The sequence below is a fragment of the Terrapene carolina genome, unplaced genomic scaffold (genome assembly GCF_002925995.2).
Source record: "Terrapene carolina triunguis isolate 2854851 unplaced genomic scaffold, T_m_triunguis-2.0 Scaffold195, whole genome shotgun sequence".
NCBI lineage: Eukaryota > Metazoa > Chordata > Testudines > Emydidae > Terrapene > Terrapene triunguis.
The window spans coordinates 1,927,405-1,942,577 of NW_020664546.1; the positions used below are offsets into that span (position 1 = coordinate 1,927,405).

General features: G+C 43.2%; 1 protein-coding gene across 5 annotated transcripts in view; it reads left to right on the forward strand.

Moving 5' to 3' along the window:
• LZTR1 (leucine zipper like transcription regulator 1) overlaps positions 1–15,173 on the forward strand; it is a 243,911-nt gene that overhangs the window by 142,273 nt on the left and 86,465 nt on the right. For all 5 annotated transcript variants that reach the window (XM_026655098.2, XM_026655095.2, XM_026655096.2 and 2 more), the window contains exons 11-12: positions 1,029–1,139; positions 2,419–2,511. In XM_026655098.2, coding sequence (XP_026510883.1) covers positions 1,029–1,139; positions 2,419–2,511 — 204 coding nt within the window. The remainder of the gene's footprint in view (positions 1–1,028; positions 1,140–2,418; positions 2,512–15,173) is intronic.

Consider the following 15,173-nt stretch of genomic DNA (forward strand, 5'->3'; position numbering starts at 1 on the left):
CCCTTCTGTCCATAGAGCCTATGAATTATAGAAGTTTGGGGGGCAGCCAGATGTTGTTGAAACCCAGGAGCTATAGGATGTGATTTGACCAATAGTCAGTGAGGGATAGATACATTCTCTTGAACACAGTCATTCTCTTGGACATTTTGGAGAAGGGGGAAGGTGGGCTTCTTCCCCCATCACTCTCCTTCACAGCAACCAGCTGCTCCACTGTCTCCTATTTACAGTATCCATCTCTGCGTCCAGCATCGCTTGATCAGGCACATTAGTGGAATGATTCTGCTACAATGACCAACTTGAGAGAGTTAGTGTTTGCATTTAAATTGTCACAATTAGGGTTCAGAGTTAACACCCACTGACATAAACAGGTCAGTTTACACCAAACTGGGGGTTGGGACCCCACAGGGGGTCACAAGGTTATTACATGGGGGGTCATGAGCTGTCAACCTCCATCCCAAACCTCGCTTTGCCTCCAGTATTTATAATGGTGTTAAATATATAAAAAAGTGTTTTTAATTTATAAGGGGGGGTCGCACTCAGAGACTTGCTATGTGAAAGGGGTCACCAGTAAAAAAGTTTGAGCCACTGATTTACACCTTTATTTCAAGCTGTCAGTTTGCAGAATAAACAGTTCATATTTTGTTCACATTTGGAAGAGTTATCTGTATCTATAAGGGATAGAAATGTACTTTGTTTTTTAAAATGAAACTTAGCTCTGAGGCTCAGTTCTTTGGCAACAGGAGTATTCTGCAGAACATTCTTACCTACAGAATACACACATCCCTGCATATGTAGAATACTAATAATTTAAAAAGTTTAACAAAAGGGGTGTCATTAAAAGTGGCAGGAAGGGAGGCTGTAGAGTAACAAGGCAATCCTAGAATCTGTCAGATGGGCCTGCCATTTGTTGCTAATTCATTTACATTATATTGTTTTTCCTTTCTCATTTTTGCTTTTTCCCAGACAAATTCTTGTTTGAAAAGGTACCTCTTAAATAGTCCTCAGCTTTTTTGTGCTTGTTTTCCCAGCTGCCAAGTGGGAGACTCTTCCATGCTGCAGCTGTCATCTCAGATGCCATGTACATCTTTGGTGGGACAGTGGACAATAACATTAGAAGTGGAGAAATGTACAGATTCCAGGTAATTTGTTAACCTGATTCGTGGGGTTATGGAGCAGGCAGCAATGCCTACAGTTAAGGATGCCTACTATTTTCCATTATAAGCCCTTGTTTTCAGTTGCTTAATTGTTCCTAAACTTTAACTTTTTAGGCTGAAATTTTCTATGCTTAGTCTCTGCCTCAGGCTGTTTTTTTTTTTTAAAAAAAGTTTCAGCAAAAGCAGTTCAAACACTTTTTCAATGTTAAACATTTTTTATAACCGTTTCTTCTAGGATCTCTAGCACCTCCATGCTTTGGAGCAGGCACTTGAAATTTGGCAGGGGGATGGTTTGGCTGGGTTATAAGCCTCTAAAGATTACTATTTTCACATGCTCAGCTTTGTTAGAGGTTTGTTGCTAAAATCTCCAAACCATTCCACCTATATTAAGCATAGTCTGACCCCACTGATCATCCCTGTGCATTATGCATGCTTCGGCCCAGCTGCTGAGCGTGCTCCATCCCCATGGAATTCCTACTTGCCAACTGCACAGAGCATGCTCCTAGACCCCCCCACAGCCACCTACATGGTAGGGTTAAAACTAAAGCCACAACAGGGAGCATGGAGGAAGGCAGGCCGGCAGCACCACGGCTGCAGGGGGCTATAGAGAAGCCTCCCCATTCTGGAGCATGGCCCTCCCAGCTTCGCTGTTGTCTTCTGGTGTTCCCTGGTATTACCCGTCATGCCAGCAAGCCCCAGAAGGTAGCCAGTTCCCTCACTGTTACTCTCTTCTGTGTGAGTATGTATGTGATATATTGTGGTCCCTCCTGGCAGAAAAAGCATGTGTATGTTGTATATCTAGGAATCTGCATGCACAAGTTGGCAGAGCGGCATCTTGTTACTATAAAAACCCCTCATTCTTGGGATTTTTAAAGTCGTGACATTTCCAGAAGTGTTCTGCACCAAAGTGGTTACTGGCACTGATTACTGGCACTAACACTATCTATGTTCCCTGCAAAGAGGTTCTGAAAACAGGTGATACTCCTGGCACTGAAATTTTGAAGCCTGTGGGTTTTGGGAGCATATCTTTCCTGCCTCCTACAACAGATCCCCACCCACTCCCTCCTTCACAAAGTCACTACCGTGCAGGAGGATACATTGGTGTATATGATTGATCAGGGCATTCTGTAGTTTGTTTTTGGAGCTGTAGTTAAGATGTCATCAACGTGGAAATCCAGTGGCAACCTTAGCCATGGTGCTGTTGGCGTGCCCCCATGATAAACTGAAATAAACTATAACAGGTTTAAAATCTTTTTTATTTCAGTTTTCTTGTTACCCAAAATGCACTTTACATGAAGATTATGGAAGACTGTGGGAAAACAGGCAGTTCAGCGACTTGGAGTTTGTTCTGGGAGAGGTGGGTATATAGTCCAGTGAAAATGATACTTGAGTTTGAGAGAAGCAGTCTGTCATTCCTGGCCATAAAGATGAAGGTGAACCATCTTCCACTTTAGGTGTTCCCACAGCTGTGTGCTAAGACAATTATTTCTGAAACACTTTCAAGAATCTGTAGGGAGACTTCTGTACTTCGACTATATTTGTCACTTATGGTGCTTGATAATGAGACATGGAGAATTAAGGAATTTTCATAAAGTATGTGGATATTTGAACCAGGCTGGACACTGGTGGGAGATTCCTCCCTGACACCTGTGAAAGCAAGAGCTAGGATGATTAGCTCTATTTGGCACATCACTATACGTTATTGATTATAAAATTATCTAATTCTTTTAAAATCCAGCTACAATATAGAGGATCAAGGGTCCTGTGAGCTATGTTCCCTCTAAGGTGGGAACACACTGGGTGGCCACACAAGAGGGCATCAAGGGATGCGCACCTAATTAGTGGCGCCGCTCAGGTGTGGTGCCACTAATTAGGTGCCTGGACCCTGGAGAGGGCGCACATGTAAGGTGAGGTGATGGCCTTGCGGGGAATAGGGAGATAGATAGGGGGGGCAGTGGGGTGAGGTGGGGGGAGTTTGGAGCGTGCAGGGCTGTGGTGGCCACAGAGAGATGGCCCTTTTTCCCAGCCCCAGCTCGGTGGCTGCGGTGGCAGGGCAGAGACTGCTCTCCCCAAACAAATTCTAAAACTTTAATGGAAATCACTTGTCCAGACAAGTGATTTCCATTAAGTTTTAGAATTTGTTTGTGGAGAGGTATTGGAAACCAGATCGTTGGAGGCCAGATCTTTGCTATTTGGTATAGTTCTGTCTCTTCAGAGTACTCTCATTGACTCATAAGTAGCAAGCACTAGGTGTGGTGCTAGGTGTTTTGTAGGATCAAGACTTTATTTGCAAGCTTTTTGAAGCAGGTATCTGCAAACTCCAAAGCCATGTGTTAATGTGCTCCGGGGCTTGTAAAAACTTAATGAGCCTACTCATTGGTGACACACAATGTGAAACCAGGAGAACTTTGCCTGTTTCTACAGGACTCTTGCACTTGCACAGCGTTGGTCCTAAACTCTAATTTAAAATACCCATAACCAACCACCTGATGTTTTACTTCCCTTCCTTTTTCAGTGTTGTCACTTGTTTGTCTGTGGTTTTGTTTGTTGTCTGTGTTGTTTTATTACTTATTTTTACTGTTCTATGGGTGTGAAGTATTAATCAAATCAAAGAGTTGATATGCCAGAGAAATTGTATAAGCCTGAGTGAATGCCTTTTACTCTCCTTTCCGGTATTAGAAAATATTGTATTAATGTTTGTGATGAGAGCATGACTATTTCTAGTTGACTCATAGATTTGTTTAGCATCTTAAAGCTGAGTGAGCTATGTGTGCAGATAATATGCGCAAGAGGGATAGTTTTGTGACCTGCAAAAGTCCGTAACATGCTAGTGTTTTGGGAGATGCTTATTTTTTGAGAGCAGCTTTCCCTGAAGATTTAGTGGTCTAGTGGAGTAGGTTGTTATATTGGGCCTCTGGTGCATATTTTTTATACTTTCACTTAATGGCCATGACTTTGTTTTATTTATATAGTTGTTTTCAGTATGCCACATTTTGGTGTGATACATCTAGTTTATTTAAAAAGCGACAAAGAGTCCTGTGGCACCTTATAGACTAACAGACATATTGGAGCATAAGCTTTCGTGGGTGAATAACCACTTCGTCAGACGCATGTGGTGGAAATTTCCAGAGTTTGTTTGTATTGGTGGCGCACATCTGCACATTACCTCCATATTAGTGCTACACATAACAAAATTCATTCTGCACATGGATGGAAAAAATTAGAGGGAACATTGCCTATGAGGAAATATTTCATTTCTTTTAAGTGTACCAGCCATTACACTGACATAGTTTTCTCAACCAGTCAAAATGCCAAGATGCTATATAGTTACTGATGTGTAAGTGTACAGGTTTTTCCAAATGATGTATTTCCCTGAGTGATTATGTCTCATTTGCATAATCACTGCACAGTTATTTCTTAACTATAAAGCATGTGAAACACTGTAACTCCAGCTGTCAGCCCAGTTTTAGCCAGAATGAATGAATCTGCATAATTGGCTAGTGAACAGGAGCAGCTAACAAGGGGAGTTTTGTGAGGGAGTTCTCCAGGTGAAGGAGGAGTGATTATGTGACCCTTGGAGTAAGTTTGTTGTCTGTAGTGTGTGTGTTTTTGTTTGTGGTGTGCTTGCTGCTTGACTGAAATATACCGTGTGGTCTGTTTGTTTGTTTGGGGGACCGTGTGCTGAGCCTTGCGGCCTGCTAGGCAAGACTGAGAGCTTCTTAATGAGGCTTTGATCCCTAAGCCCTTTAGCACCCATCAACCCTTAACCAGGGGGCAGGGCTAAGGGAGACAGAGAGGTACATAGATGAGACTTTCCAGGACACAGTAGAATGGTCCCACTCCCGGTCTGACAGTCTCTGTGTTGTTGAGGAGGATGAAAGTCTCAGGGAAGGTGAACATCCAACTGGAGCAGAGGGAAATTATCACATTGTTGGGACTCTCCTTCCAGATGATGTTGTGGTATCCTCACACTGAGGATATCTCTCCGGGGGCGGGAACTGCAGTTATTAGGAAGAGACAGGTATTAGTAATAGACGTTTCGATCATTAGAAACATAGATAGCTGGGTATGCGATGACCGGGAGAACCGCATGGTGACTTGCCTGCCTGGTGCGAAAGTTGTGGATCTCTCGAGACATCTAGATAGACTTATGTGTAGTGCTGGGGAGGAGCCGGTGGTCGTGGTACATGTAGGTACCAATGACATAGGGAAGGATAGGAAAGAGGTCCTGGAGGCCAAATTTAGGCTGCTAGGTAAGAGATTGAAGTCCAAGACCTCCATGGTCGCATTCTCTGAAATGCTTCCAGTTCCACACGCAGGGCCAGGTAGACGGGCAGAACTGCAGGGTCTCAATGCATGGATGAGACCATGTTGTAGGAAGGAGGGGTTTTGATTTATTAGGAACTGGGGAAACTTTTGGGAAAGGGGGAGCCTATGCAGGAAGGATGGGCTCCACCTAAACCAAACTGGAACCAGATTGCTGGCACTTAAAATTAAAAAGGTCATAGAGCAGTTTTTAAACTAAGGGCTGGGGGAAAGCCAACAGGTGCAGAGGAGCACGTGGTTCGGACAGAGACATCCCTTAGGGGAGGATCGATTAATGGAGATTCTCTATGTCCTAGTAAGGAGGAGAGGATGGAAGATAAAATACATGTAGGATCTGATGAGAAACAGTCCAATGAAAGAGTCCCATTTAATTACATCATGTAATGGCAGACAGCTAAAAAGTGCCAAGTTTTTAAAGTGCTTATATACAAATGCTAGAGGTCTAAATAATAAGATGGGTGAACTAGAGTGCTTCATATTAAATGAGGATATTGATATAATAGGCATCACAGAAACTTGGTGGAATGAGGCTAATCAAGGGAACACAGTAATACCAGAGTACAAAATATATCGCAAGGACAGAACAGGTCGTGTTGGTGGGGGAGTGGCACTATATGTGAAAGAAAGCATAGAATCAAATGAAGTAAAAATCTTAAATGAACCAAACTGTACTGTAGAATCTCTATGGATAGTAATTCCATGCTCTGATAATACAAATATAGCAGTAGGGATATATTACCGACCACCTGACCAGGATGGTGATAGTGACTGTGAAATGCTCAAGGAGATTAGAGAGGCTTTTAAAATAAAAAACTCAGTACTAATGGAGGATTTCATTTATCCCAATATTGACTGGATACATGTCACCTCAGGACAGGATACAGAGATAAAGTTTCTTGACAACTTAAATTATTGCTTCTTGGAGCATCTAGTCCTGGAACCCACCAGAGGAGAGGCAATTCTTGATTTATTCCTAAATGGAGTACAGAATCTGGTCCAAGAGGTGACTATAGGTGGACCGCTTGGTGACCATAATATAATTAAGTTTAACATCCCTTTGGTGGGGAAAACTCCACAGCAGCCCAACACTATAGTATTTAATTTCAGAAAGGTGGACTACACAAAAATGAGGAAGTTAGTTAAACAGAAATTAAAAGGTACAGCGCAAAAAGTGAAATTTCTGCAAGCTGCATGGAAACTTTTTAAAGACACCATAATAGAGGCTCAACTTAAATACATACCCCAAATTAAAAAACATAGTAAGAGAACCAAAAAAGGGCCACCATGGCTAAACAACAAAGTAAAAGAAGCAGTGAGAGGCAAAAAGGCATCCTTTAAACAGTGGAAGTTAAATCCTAGTGAGGAAAATAGAAAGGAGTATAAAGTCTGTCAAGTGAAGTGTGAAAATATAATTAGGAAGGCCAAAAAAGAATTTGAAGAACAGCTAGCCAAAGACTCAAAAAGTAATAGCAAAAATTTTTGCTAGTACATCAGAAACAGGAAGCCTGCTAAACAACCAATGGGGCCACTGGAAGATCGAGATGCTAAAGGAGCACTCAAGGGCGATAAGGCCATTGCGGAGAAACAAAATGAATTTTTTGCATAGGTCTTCACGGCTGAGGATGTGAGGGAGATTCCCAAACCTGAGCTATTCTTTTTAGGTGACAAATCTGAGTAACTGTCCCAGATTGAGGTGTCATTAGAGGAGGTTTTTGAACAAATTGATAAACTAAACAGTAATAAATAACCAGGACCAGATGGTATTCACCCAAGAGTTTTGAAGGAACTCAAATGTGAAATTGCAGAACTACTAACTGTAGTCTCTAATCTATCATTTAAACCAGGTTTTGTACCAAATGACTGGAGGATAGCTAATGTGAGGCCAATTTTTAAACAGGGCTCCAGAGGTGATCCTCGCAATTACAGGCCAGTAAGTCTAACTTTGGTACTAGGCAAACTGGTTGAAACTAGTAAAAAACAAAATTTTCAGACACATAGATTAACATAATTTGTTGGGGAAGAGTCAACATGGTTTTTGTAAAGGGAAATCATGCCTGACCAATCTACTAGAATTCTTTGAGGGAGTCAACAAGCATGTGGCCAAGGGGGATCCAATGAATATAGTGTACTTAGATTTTCAGAAAGCCTTTGACAAGGTCCCTCACCAAAGGCTCTTAAGCAAAGTAAATTGTCATGGGATAAGAGAGAAGGTCCTCTCATGGATTGGTAACTGATTAAAAGATAGGAAACAAAGGGTAAGAATAAATGGTCAGTTTTCAGAATGGAGAGATGTAAATAGTGGTATTCCCAAGGGGTCTGTATTGGGCCCAGTCCTATTTAACATATTCATAAATGATCTGGAAAAAGGGGTAAACAGTGAGGTGGCAAAATTTGCAGATGATACAAAACTTATGGAGCTAGGCTGTTCTCAGTGGTGGCAGATGACAAAACAAGGAGCAATGGTTTCAAGTTGCAGTGGGGGATGTCTAGGTTGGATATTAGGATAAATTATTTCACTAGGAGGGTGGTGAAGCACTGAAATGGGTTATCTAGGGAGGTGGTGGAATCTGCATCCTTAGAGGTTTTTAAGGCCCGACTTGACAAAGGCCCGGCTTGATTTAGTTGGGGTTGATCTTGCTTTGAGCAGGGGGTTGGACTAGATGATCTCCTGAGCTCTCTTCCAATCCTAATCTTCTATGATTCTATGATACTCAAGATAGGTAAGTCCCAGGCAGACTTTGAAGAGCTACAAAAGGATATCTAAAAACTGGGTGACTGGACAACAAAATGGCAGATGAAATTCAATGTTGATAAATGCAAAGTAATGCACATTGGACAACATAATCCCAACTACAGTAACTCCTCACTTAACGTTAATGTTGTTTTGTTGTTACATCACTGATCTATTAGAGAACATGCTTGTTTAAAGTTGCGCAATGCTTCCTTTTAACATCTTGGCCTCCTGCTTTGTCCACTGCTTGCAGGATTCTCTGGAAGAGCAGCCTGTCCTCATGGGGGCTTGGAACTAGGGTGGGCCGGCAGCCACCCTATCAGCTCCCCTAAGTTCCCTGTAAGTAGGTATGCGGCTGGGCAGGCACCCAGCAGGCTATCAATTGCTGGGTAGTTCAGGTGTCCCTCCGCCCACTGCTGTGCTGCTCCTGCCTTCTGCCTTGGAGCTGCTCCCGGGAGCCCCCTGCTTGCTGTGCGGGGGGTGGGGAGAAGAGGGTTGCTGATGTCAGGGTGTCCCCCTCCCCTCCGCTCCTGTACCACATCTCTACAGAGTGTGGGGGACACGACAGGGCTCAGCACAGAGGGAGCTTGCTGGAAGCTGCTGCTGTGTCTGAACTTGCTGATCTACTTAAAGGGGCAGCATACTTAAAGTGGAGTCTGCCTACTTAAAGGGGCAATGCGCGTCTCTGACACACACACTCTCTCTCTCTGTCTTTGGAAAATCGGTGCCTGTGCAGCCGTGCATGCGCCATCCGGAGGAGGGAATGGTACGCTCCAGTGGGATAGCGTGGGTTCATCATCACATTCAGTTTTCGCAGGGAAGTGTTTGCAGCCACTGCGGTGTGTCTATTGTGTTTCCCCCCCCTCCTGCCTCAGTCCATGCTGCCTTGTAGCATGTGAGTCTATATTAACAACGATGTGTTAACCCTTGAGGGCTCAGCTGAGTGCTAGTTTGTCATTTAGCAGCAAGGCATTCCCTGGGAAATATCCCACCCTCTTCCACCCTCTGACCAAGCTTCACAATCATTATTGCTGTGTACAGTATTACACTGTTTGTTTAAAACTTATACTATATATGTAGATAATGTCTTTTGTCTGGTGAAATTTTTTTTCCTAGAACATAACACCCCCTATTTACATTAATTCTTATGGGGAAATTGGATTCGCTTAACATTGTTTCACTTAAAGTAGCATTTTTCAGGAACATAACTACAATGTTAAGCCAGGAGTTACTGTATACATATAAAATGATGGGGTCTAAATTAGCTGCTACCACTCAAGAAAGAGATCTTTGAGTCATTGTGGATAGTTCTCTGAAAACATCCACTCAATGTGCAGCAGCAGTCAAAAAAGCAAACAGAATGTTGGGAATCATTAAGAAAGAGATAGATAGTAAGATAGAAAATATCATATTGCCTCTATATAAATCCATGATACACCCATGTCTTGTATACTGCGTGCAGACGTGGTTGCTCCATCTCAAAAAAGATATATTGGAATTGGAAAAGGTGCAGAAAAGGGCAACAAAAATGATTAGGGGTATGGAACAGCTTCCGCATGAGGGGAGATTAATAAGACTGGGACTTTTCAGCTTGGAAAAGAGACAACTAAGGGGGGATATGATAGAAGCCTATAAAATCATGACTGGTGTGGAGAAAGCAAATAAAGAAGTGTTATTTCCTCCTTCTCATAACACAAGAACTAGGGGTCACCAAATGAAATTAATAGGCAACAGGTTTAAAACAGTCTGTGGAACTCTTTGCCAGAGGATGTTGTGAAGGCCAAGACTATAACAGGGTTTAAAAAATAACTAGATAAGTTCATGGAGGATAGGTTCATCAATGGCTATTAGCCAGAATGGGCAGGGATGTTGTCCCTAGCCTCTGTTTGCCAGAAGCTGGGAATGGGCGACAGGGGATGGATCACTTGATGATTACCTGTTCTGTTCATTCCCTCTGGGGCACCTGGCATTGGCCACTGTCAGAAGACAGAATACTGGGCTAGATGGACCTTTGGTCTGACCCAGTATGTCCACTCTTATGTTCTTATGTTCATATTTCTTGTACGGTTATTTCTCAATGGTCATAGGGTGAATATGTAAATCTCTCTACTCGGATTGACTCTTTTATTCAAATTGTTTACCAATAACATCTCATCTTCTCATGGCATTGAGCTGAAGTACAAAAAACACCAACGTACCTGTAAAAGAAAGTGAAGATGGTAAAAATAATTTAGTTGTGAAGCTGCTGTAAGTAATGTTGTTAAAAGTTTACAAACCAGGTGACTTACTCTTCTTCAAGTGGTTGCAGAAGTGTATTCGATTCAAGTGTGTGCATGCCCTGTGCACTGAAGCTGGTGAACTTTGCCTAATGGTGGCCCTCTTTCCCTGTGCCTCTAGCCTCTACCCTGAGCTATTTAAGGACCGTGCTGCCCCCTGCCCCCTTCATTCTCATCACCCACAGCTAGAGTTGGAGCTTATCTGAAGATAAGTTCCTCACACTGTTTCTTACCTCATTCTTTAGAGATTTTGTTGCAAATTGTTCATAGTTAGCACTGTTCATATAAGTTAGGAATGGTTAGTTAGGTTAATTAGTGATCCTGGTGGGATACCGTCCCCAGGGTTTAAACCCTATCCTTAGGGTGGGGTGTCTATTCCCAATAGCAATCCCCATACATGGTGGCTATTGTGCTTAGGAGAAGGGCATGTTAAAGAAAAGTGCTCAATCTGCAAGTCTTTTAAGAAAAGAACACAGGTGTCAAGGTACTTGAGATTCAAGCAGCACCTTATGGAACAGGCCATGAGGTCTGCATTGGTATCAGGGACCTCCACAGAATGTCCGACTAGCTCAGAGAACTTCAGAGCCAGAGCGACCCAATGTTGCTTGGCCAGACTCTGATGGCTCGCCCAGGAGAAAGAAATTGCTTTCCTTCCTTGGGTCCTCTGAGAAAAAGATCTTTCAAAACGGAATGCAGCGCCTCCAGACCTTGGGTAGAGTTATCCTCCTCTTCCAGGACGAGTGCAGACTGGCACCGTGATCCTTCGGGTATGCGAGATGGAGCAGGGCCACCTACCTGCTCTCCAGTACCAAGGCATCATCAGTTTGGCACTGTACTGTTGGCTCTGGCACTGTCCATGGGACGCCCATTGAGTCTGGTACCAATCACATTGGCACAAATGTTTCCACACCACTGGCATACCAGGCAGCATTGGACTTGTTTTCCTCTCTGTTTCTAATTCCTGCCTATGAAAGACTGAACCTGATTTTGGTCTGAGGTGTAGGCCAATTAACAATAGCTTCCACTTTCTAGGGATTAGAAGAGATTTCCCCACTCTCTACCCAATGTCCCAAATAAAGAACCTTGGCTGCTCCTATTTTATATTTAGATGCCTTTACAGTAAGGTCTGCATCTCTGAGTTTTGACTATACAGTCTCCAAATGTCTCTTGTTGCTAAATATTGCTTTATCATCAATATAAACTTGAGCAATTCTTGTAATCTGTTTAACAGTTGCTTGATGAACCTCTGAAAAGTGGCTCCTGCATTGATCAATCCAAAAGATAACATTTTGAACTCATAAAATCCAGTATTAGAATAAAAGCAGATATTTTCTGTGCTTCATTATCCTATGGAATCTGTCAGTACCTGTTAACCAGGTCTGTCATGCTCAGATATTTTGCATAGCGCAAAGTATCTAACAAAGTCATGAGTTCTGGACATAGGATATGCATCAGGGTCTGTGACAGCATGAAGTTTTCTATAGTCAATATAAAACCCTTTCTTAGGAACCAACACAAAAGGTGAAGCCCAGAAACTGTCATACTCTATTTATCCCCATATATAGTATATTCTGTATTTATTTATGAATTTGCTTCTGCATTTTTCCAGGGGTTCGGTATGCCCTGGTAGGTGCATATCGGGGTCCCGCAGTGTTGATCTTATGAATCATCTTATAAGTCATTCTTGATATGCTGGAAAAAATACCTTCGTACAACTAGAATTTCTGCCCTTTCAGGCTGTCTCAACTCTTTGTGATGAGTCATCCTAGCATTCTGCCATCAGACCCATGAGGTGTCATGTCTCAGCAGAACAAACCATATGCTCAGTGGCTTCTCTATTGTGATAGGCATTAAGTCTATTTATATGCGCTGTCTGTAGGTCAGCCCTTGCTGTGGGGTTTCTGTATCTGATATACAACCAAATTTTCTTTTTCCACAATCTCAAAAGGTCCCTCCCATGAATTTTGCATTTTGTGCTTCTTTATAGGGCGTAGCGCCAGTACCAGGTCCTCAACCTCAAAAGAGCACTAACAAGCATTCCGGTCATACCATGCCTTCTGTGTGGCCTGGCTATCAGTGAGGTTAGTTTGAAACACTTCTATCACATCCATTCTCTCCTTTCTGAACCTTTGTACACATTCAGTCACTGATTCCCCCTCTGCTTCAGTGCCACCCTCTCAGGAATCTCTGATGAACCCTTACCTTTCTCCCATCCAGGAAATCAAATGGGGAGAATCTTGAGGATTCCACCAGTGATGGGATCCCAGGGGAACAACCTGGAACTATGCTGTGCCCCCTTAACTCTCCAGCCTGGGCTGTCTCTCATAGTGCTTTGCCAGTGACAAGGGGCAAACCCCTCCAGGTGCTTTGATCACTTAGCCACCAGCATACAGAGGCACACCCGGCTAAATTGCATGAATACTCTCCATGTCACGCATGAACTGTACACAGGGAAACACCAGTAAATCTCCCAAGCCCCCAGACTTGCACCTCAGACATATACCGTCTTATACTTCTCTTGAGCAGTGCAAGCTTATTAATTGGTTTGCTACTTCGTCAAAGGAAAGTAGACATGTACCAGCCTTTGTAACCTGAGCAGATTTCCCAAGCACTTTAGACAAACTCACTGGTAAGGATAAAACATTAAAATAAGTTTATTAACTACAGAAAGGTAGATTTTAAGTGATTATAAGTGATAGGCATGAAGATTAGAGAAAGAAAATAGAAAGACAGTAAAAAGTAAACACACGTTCTAAATCCTAAACTTTTAGATTAAGCAAGAGTTGAATCAAACAGCTTTTCTCACCCCACTGGATGTTGCAGGTAAGTTACTGTTTTTAATACACAGGCTGAATTTCCTTCTCAGCCTGGGACTGGTCTCCTCAGTTCAAGTCTTTGTCTTCCCAGTGTTCTTGCCTTCACCGTAGGTGGGGGAAGAGAGAGATTGTCTCATGATGCCACTGTCCCTTATTTTATACTCTTAATCCATGTCCCTAGAAAGGTACTGGCCCAGGCATGTCTTGGTGGGCCTTGCTGAGTCACAGAGTTGAGCAATCCCCATTGTGTGGTGCTTGCGCAACTCTCTCTCTTATTGAGTTGTAGATCTTTTGTTTACAATTCTGCTGCTGGTCAATAGTCGTTTAATGCCTGGCTGAGTGTGTCCTTTGTTGTTACTGGAGAACTAGCAGGGGGTGACTCCCAGACTCACAACATATTTCAATAACAACCATATAGCAAAATATCATAATTTCATACAAAATAGCGATATACATATTTTGACAGAACAATGAGTTTCAGCAGATCATGATGTTTCATATGGTATCTTATATGGCATGCTTTTTATGGAATATCACAACCATATATGAATGATGAATATGGGGATTACAAGGTGCTACTTTGAGGTACAGCATGTCACACTTGCCTATAGGCAAAAAACAGGTAGTGTAACATTTCATCCCAGTCACTTGCCCTCTTGTTTGCGTACATTTCCAGCATAGACTTTAGTGTCCCAGTGAATCTTTCAACCAAACCATTTGTTTCTGGGTAATAGGGGGCACCCCTCAGTTGTTTTATCCTACACAATTCACTGAATAACTGAAACATGAAATTTGACCCACAATCAGATAAAGTCTCTTTATGAAAACTATCATGTTTTGAGATGCAGTTCAGACTGGTAACGGATTGTGGCACTGCCTACCCCGTAACCCTGGATGCCTTAAAATGCTCTCTTGCTGTAGCTCCCTCTCTGGACACTCTCTGCCAGCTTACAAGCATGCACTGAGTGTCTGGTTCAGCAACTTTGACTCCAGCAGCCTGCTTGTTATACCATAGTAGCAATCTGGTCTCCACCAGCCTTGATACTATTGGCCAAGTGACCCCAGCACATTCCCAGTGCCAAATTTCCCCAAACTTGCCTGTCTTCAGCTTAGGGTTGCCAATGTTTTATTGGCTGAAAACCGGACCCCAAAGCCCCAACACTGCTCCGCCTCTTCCCCATGGCCCCAGGGACGGGAACTGCTGCAGCCTGACTCGGAACCTGCCTGCCTGCAGTTAGGAGGTGGCCCCAGCTGAGCAGGGGCTGGTGCAGGTTGATGACCCTGCGGCCCCCCCGCCATCCTACGGTAACCGAACTTTTTGTCAAAAGCCAGCAGACCGGCCAATATACATTTCTTTTTGTAGGACTAACCTGCTTATCAGCTCTACTTAGATTGCTTGGTCTATACATATTTTAATAAGATATTTCCAGCACACCAACATAACTCTTTACATGCTAACCATACATACTGTGATAGACCCAGACCAGTTGGGAACAGCAGAGTAGCAGAAGGGAGATATACTGGCCACTGGATAAGTAGTTTTCTGTTCCCTGAGTGACCAGAGCAGGGGCTGCTCCAGGCTAATAGGTCACCTGACTCCAATTAACCTGCTAAGAGTCAGGTGAGGCAGTTAAGCACCTGACTCTAATTAAGGCCCCTCTGATGCTATAAAAGGGCTCACTCCAGTCAAGCCAGGGGGAGCCACGGAGCCAGAGGAGAGGAAGTGTGTGAGAGGAACTGGGAGCACGAGGTGTGCAAAAAGCTGAGAGTGAGTAGGCGTACTGCTGGAGGACTGAAGAGTACAAGCGTTATCAGACATCAGGAGGAAGGTCCGGTGGTGAGGACAAAGAAGGTGTTGGGAGGAGGCCAT